The sequence below is a fragment of the Aplidium turbinatum genome, chromosome 2, assembly GCF_918807975.1.
Source record: "Aplidium turbinatum chromosome 2, kaAplTurb1.1, whole genome shotgun sequence".
NCBI classification, from domain to species: domain Eukaryota; kingdom Metazoa; phylum Chordata; class Ascidiacea; order Aplousobranchia; family Polyclinidae; genus Aplidium; species Aplidium turbinatum.
In genome coordinates this window covers 49207978-49214481 of record NC_137473.1, presented here as the reverse complement: position 1 = coordinate 49214481, position 6504 = coordinate 49207978, and the positions used below count along the sequence as shown (strand labels likewise).

The 6504-nt window shown below is 37.2% G+C and overlaps 1 protein-coding gene across 1 annotated transcript; it reads right to left on the bottom strand.

Moving 5' to 3' along the window:
- Nucleotides 1-2577: 2577 nt before the first annotated feature.
- On the bottom strand, nucleotides 2578-4278 carry LOC145764371 (uncharacterized). The gene has a single exon (XM_082575987.1). The coding sequence runs from the start codon at nucleotides 4276-4278 to the stop codon at nucleotides 2578-2580; it is 1701 nt and encodes a 566-aa protein (XP_082432113.1).
- Between the last annotated feature and the right edge of the window lie 2226 nt (nucleotides 4279-6504).

Here is a 6504-nt window from a genome sequence, read left to right as displayed (position 1 = left end):
GCACTAAATGCCAAATGATTAAGAAAACAAGTCAATGGCTTTTTTTTCTAAACATGAACACTCACAATAGTATTTCAATAAAATTTAATTTATGTCGTGAAACCGGTTTATGTTCATTAGAACACGTCAGCACAACTGAATCGAAACAAAAATTAGCCTACAATATAAACAGATTTTAGATTGTCAGCACAACTGGACCAAAACGAACGAAAAATTACATATTAATTAGATAAAAATGTTCATGACACTAAATAATTATTTAGAAACGAATATACATTTTTATGGCAATTGGCAAGTAAGTTACACGACATCAAAAAGACTGGTTTTAAATACAAAAAAAATACAACATATTTTAAAGCAAGAAAAGTTATCCTCTATGTTATCCAATAAGTTAGTTTCTTAAGTAATTTTTGTAAAGATAATTACTGTTTGTAAATGTGCAACTACGAACTGTAATTTCTGCCAATGGCTTCTTTGGAGGAAGACAAAATTGCAACAGCGCAAGAACGTAGCTATGGCAAGCTTGGGGGACAATCGATCCTCCAGTTCAATTTAGCAGGCCATAGCCCTAAGAAAGACTGTAGACATTTTTTTCTTGAGCAGCTCAGTGTTCATAATAATGAGAAAAATCAAGGGGCTATAGTCGAAGAGGCACCACTCCGCCATCGACGACATGCCTTTAAGTGTCTTGCCAACGACACAGCCACGTGCTCTTAAGCGGTGTCGAACCCACGCCCTATCGAACGTCGAACCAAGGCTCTCACCATTCGACTGTGCAGCCGAAATTGAAGATGCTGAAATCGACTAATGGAACCCCCACCAAATTTTATCTTACCTCCACAAAAATACGTTTTAATAATATTACAACGAAGATACCGTTGTAATACATATTGGATGACGTTTGCCTTTCAACAGTTGCTTTTGCTTTTTTTAATTTTTCTTTTTAGTTACGTCACAGCAACAGTTACGTCGTCAAGTGTCTTCAGTCAAGTCTGTGATAACAATTATAACGTATACTGGTTTAATTATTATCACTCTACAAACCCTAAGATTCCACAGTCCTTGCAATGATTAGCCAGAAATCAATTTTTAAATTACACTTGTGTTTCTCTTTTGGTCTAGCTCTCTAGCACATAGCAACAGACAAACGACAAGCTGCAGAACTCAGCAAAAGATGAATATGCGCTTGGCTTTTGTATTCGCCAATCAGGCGCGGATTTATGGGGGGGGCCCAGGGGGCCCGGGCCCCCCCCGAAATTTTGTGAAAAATTGTATGTTTCCGCATCAAATGGTTTGATATGCTTCTAAACAGCTGATATTAGTCCCTCGGCATCACAATTGATGAAAATGGTTGTTTTAATGTCTATTTTCTAGCATATCGTATATGTCGTAGTATCATTGTTCATATCTGTTTAGCTTTTTCTTTCTTTTTAATTGATTTTCAAATTTTCTGGCCCCCCCCGAAAAAAACTCTTAGATTCGCGCCTGTCGCCAATGTACTGAACTTTGAAACGCAAAAATAACAAATTTGTTGATTAAGTGAACAGAGTTTATCTACCACTAGAAATTCGTGTTTTTAGGTCTAAAGTGTTTGAGCAAAAGCTTGTATTCATACATGCAACAAACACACGTTGTTATTTTTAAATTGTTTGAAGGTCGCGTCATACTAAAAACATAGTGAAACTGTTCACCAGGCATTTGATAAATAAAGTGTCTTGCGTTCTTCTGGTGACTAAAAGCTACTAGGTTCCCTCCTGATGTTAAGGATGATACCTAGCTTTTGTTACCCACGTTTCGTCAGTCAGCACGACTGACTTTATCAAGGGGGCTGAAACAGGTAAACACAACCTGTTCAGTAAATAATGTAATGGCTGTGCCATTTGTTACTGAATAGGTTGTGTTTACCTGTTTTAGTCCCTTGATAAAGTCAGTCGTGCTGACTGACGAAACGTCGGTAATAAAAACTACTTATCATCCTCAACATCAGGAGGTAACCTAGTGGCCTATAGTCACCAGTAGTACACAAGACACTTTATTTGTTATTTTGTCATATGTTGGCTAAGTAAATATAAAATCGGTATATTATTTAAATCTGGTACATTCTGAACAAGCCAGGATAGTTTAAATAATTTTTCAACAACTGAACACTTTTTTTACTTTGGATCCTTACTGTATCGTACAGTTGTTGATGCACTTGGACATTCAGGTTATTTTTAAAGCTTTTGAACGAAATTATTACGTTGGTGACGTAGCATTAAAGACGATGCGACTAAGTTTATTCCCAAGCTGGATTTCAATTAATAAAATATGATAAGAAAAGAAACTAAAATCTAAAACACTAAAAAAAATTTTAAGGCGCTGTCATGTTCAAGGCTGTGGAGTCGGGCGAAAAATATATGACTCCGAGTACTCAGTTTATCAATGGTCGATTCCAAGTCCGGACACACTAACATCCCTCCAATTCTAACTCCACAGCCCTGGACATCATAATATACTGTTTGACAGTACGGTACACGGTTTTGATAAAAGTATCAATACGGCTAGGCTAAATGACAAACTATTTCTTGGAGTTGTAGCCTAAAGTCTCATCTGGCATGAAATGTTCACGTGTGATTTCGAAGCCGCTTTTTGCAGAGCTGCAAACAATGCTGGACCATAATGATTGAGTTCTGGATCGAAATAACGATTTTGCATCACTTTTTCCACAATTATTGTGTGAGTTGCTGACATTTTTTGCTCATCCGTCAAAAGATAAAACACATCTTCAAAGTTTCGCATCAAACTGTAATGTTGCATTCTCACATCAACCATATTCTGTGGAATGCTGTCTTCTCTAGAATGGTTTTCAAAACTAGCAAAAATGTACTTTCTCAAGTTTATATCACGCACTAAAAGATCATGCCTTATTTGCTTCAAAACAGGGATAAAAATGTAGTCAGTTTCATTCTTTTCCCATTTAGCTTTTGCTCCAGGTGACCAAATGACTAAAACTTTGTCAGCTCGCTCCAGTGACTCAATAATCCATTGGCATTTGCTATGATTTCTTTCTTCCTCTTCGAAGACATCAAATATAACGTCAAAGCCCAAGTCGTGGATTAGATAATGCGCAAACAATTGTATAATGTTCATGTGAGATTCATCGTCAGCAACATAAACAAGCAGCACAGATTTTCTTTTAGTTTCTTCGAGCTCTATCTTGTCATAGTCATAAGGCAGCTGTGTACTGAAGCCACTTGTGTTTTCATTGCGAAATTTGTAACATGACTTTCGCTTTAGCTTATAACAGCAAATAAGGAGTAATATTAAAGCTCCAAGGATAGATAAGGCTACGATGATGCTAAATGTTTGGAGATTATTCTTGTCTTTCTTTGCTGTACATTTGCTAAAATTAAACGTTTTTTCACTGATAAAATTTCTTTTGCCCGATCCAAAAATCCTAAGTTTGTAATAACGTCCCAGATTGTGTACGTTCCGGGACGGAAAGTCATAAAAAGAGCCATTTAACGGCAAGTTTTCCAAGTACAATATCTCTTCACAACTGCTTGAGCCATTAGAATTCACACAACTCAGAATCAACAAGATGGCACTTCTGCCGTACTCTCTCGGTACATAATAGGTATAGTTCACTGATTGGTTCATGCAGTTTATATGATTAAGCCAGCTTCTCATCTTTCCTCTTTTCAGTGCTGAACATTCTGGAATATCGTGCGCCAGATTGGCATCGCTGCAACTGGGTATTGAAATAACTATGTCCAGGCTGCTTTCCTTTGATAGAGACAGTGGTATACTTCGCACTGCAAAGTAGACTGTGTCGCCCGGCCTAAGTGTTACCCCAGGACGTCTATCGTAGCAGTCATAGAAGAAAGTTATATTTGAACTGCGTTCATGACTAAGCTTGTCGTTCAAACAATAATATCCTAATATGCTATCAGTTAGTGATGGGACTTTTCCAATTTTGAATGCGCTGATCTCGTATCCTGTTAGGTTTTCGATACCTGTACTCTGTGACGGAGACCAAGAAATGTTTAGTGAAATTCTGGGTTTTCCATTGGAATCTTTATACACTTTCCAACTACCTTTTCCTCGTTCTGGTTTTCCAACTGGTATACCTTCAGAATTATGACATATACCTTCCAATACGTCCCTTACTGAACACGAAATTGTTTGTTCTACTGCATAGTAGTTGCCCCTGCCGTAGCCTTTTGTTGAGCAATTTCGTTTCTCGCATATTTCATGACTATGGGACTCACATGCAACAACCCAATCCAATGCAACCATAATCCAAACCATAAGCTTTATTTTTGTAAAATGCTTGCAATCCTTGACCAACATGGCGAGTATTTTTGATCTAGCAATTTAACAATCCCAAGTTCAAGTTTAGCACCTCTTCTAAAATATGCAGCACCTGTTTCCAAATAACAAAAACAGGAAGATGATGCAGCTGCACACTACAGAACGTTTAAGCCTAACTGGGATAGGTCATTTGCTTAACAGAAGTGAATGATTAATTAATTTAAGTGAGCAGCAGTCAGCAGCCAAATAAGTCTAATGGTTTTAGTCTCGTATAGCTTCAAACAAAGAAGTAAAACCCTCGCTCAAAAATTAACTTTCAAGCAAAACATTGAATACAGTTTTGAAATTTTAATAAAGGCACAACGTAGATAAGACTGCAATCGTAATTGAAATGCGGTTTTTAAAGGAATTTTTAATTGACTCTATTCGTTTCAGTTTGTCCATCTAGTCAAACTGACGATAACGTTGTTTTCACAGAGTAAGCAACTAAGCATAACAGTAATGCAACGAAAAATAACGTCCCAGCAACCGATATGAAACCACCTACTCTGACCTAGCCTCAGTATGTCAATATGTTTAATTAAAATTCTCACAAAATGAGGTCAGTTTTAGTTTGTAGATTCCTCACCCCAGACAGCAAATCAGTCTTTTTTTTACATAGGTTCAACGTCTACAAAGGTTAAATCTATGTAAACACGACTGATTTGCTGTCTGGGTCGGTGATGCTGCAGCCAGTTCATTAACAAATTGAAATCACAACGCTATTGTCATTTATTTTGATTGTCAGTAATTTGTGTAAACTTTAACTAAAATACATGTTTGTTTTCCTTTTGGTGGTTATTTTAAAGCGCGGGAACATTGTATTTTTATGTTGCATTTATTATTTCAGCAAGACGTCAGCGATAGTTTTTGGAAGTCTTCATGACTAGTGTGGAGCTACACCGAGTACACCGGTATGGTTAGCGAAACACACTGCTCGCTGTTCTATAGTGAGTAGTCAGGTAGTGCTGACGCCAGGAAGATCGAAGATCGCTCCTTCTCAACAAGGCAAAACTCGTTACAAAGATCATTGATAGAGGGAAAGGTTTAACGGTAAAAGAAACAAAGGCAGACCAACAATGATTTGGACATCAAACATCACTAAATGGACAAAATTAAGTTATGAAAGTGCAGTACGAACAGCTCATGGTCGAGAACTATTGCGCATTGTATCCTACACTCAATTCGAGAAAAGAACTTAATGATGGTGATGATGATGATGATTGATTGATTGATTGTCAACTCAACTTGCCAACTCGCATATTGTCTTACCCTTTGAACTTAGTCATTTTCAAATCAGCAAATTCATAAAAAAAAGAATGGTTTTGTTGTTGGGGTTAATTTTGAGCGTTTTAAGTTTTCAATTTTACTTTGAAAGACATATTTGCTGTCTAATTTAAGGCATCTTTAGGACATTAAACTGGTCACTTTCTAGCTTTAAAGTGCTGCTACGCGTTGGCCCTATTCAATGCTCGTCTTCGCTTCCACTTCTCAAAGAAATCTCTGCTTATATACTGGACTGCATGGTTCAGTACTGTTGTACGTTGAAGAATAAAAGCTAACTTCTTTTCCATCAGCCTGTGGAAAGGAAGGATTCTTTTTCAGGCATCTCATATTCACGGTAACCTTATTACCACTAGCCTATACACACTTTCAAACTATAATAACTTCAAGTCTCAGGAAATATTGAACGCCCGGTTTGATTTTGCATTGTTCTCTATTTGCGTTCGTTTTCATTGCTTTAACGTTTAGCAATGTTGGTTAAATCCTTCTGTGTATTGTTTGAAAGCAATCTTGGCCGAGTGGTGAGAACGTCGGCGCGACGGTCGAAAGAACGCCCATTAGACTCCGTTCCAATGTTCCAAAAAAAAACAGACTCCGTTCCAATGTACCTGCTGTGCTTCGTCAAGATACTAACAGGAACAGCTGACTCGATGAATGTACTTGTTCGCTGATCCCTGTTGTACTGCATCTGTAATCACGCAGTGTACTTTATGTTGCGGCAATTGGTGCAGAATAATACATGATTATTATCCATCACGAACCAAATATGAGGTTTCTTAAGTACACATAAAGATTTTATTTATATTATGTAACGTTTTGTGCAGATGTTTTCCTTAAAATTGCCAACCGTGTATTTAATAATATAAAACTTAATAATATCTATTTGAA

Excerpts from the sequence above, each read along its gene's own strand:
- LOC145764371 (XM_082575987.1), bottom strand. The coding sequence starts at position 4,278 with ATGGTTGCATTGGATTGGGTTGTTGCATGTGAGTCCCATAGTCATGAA.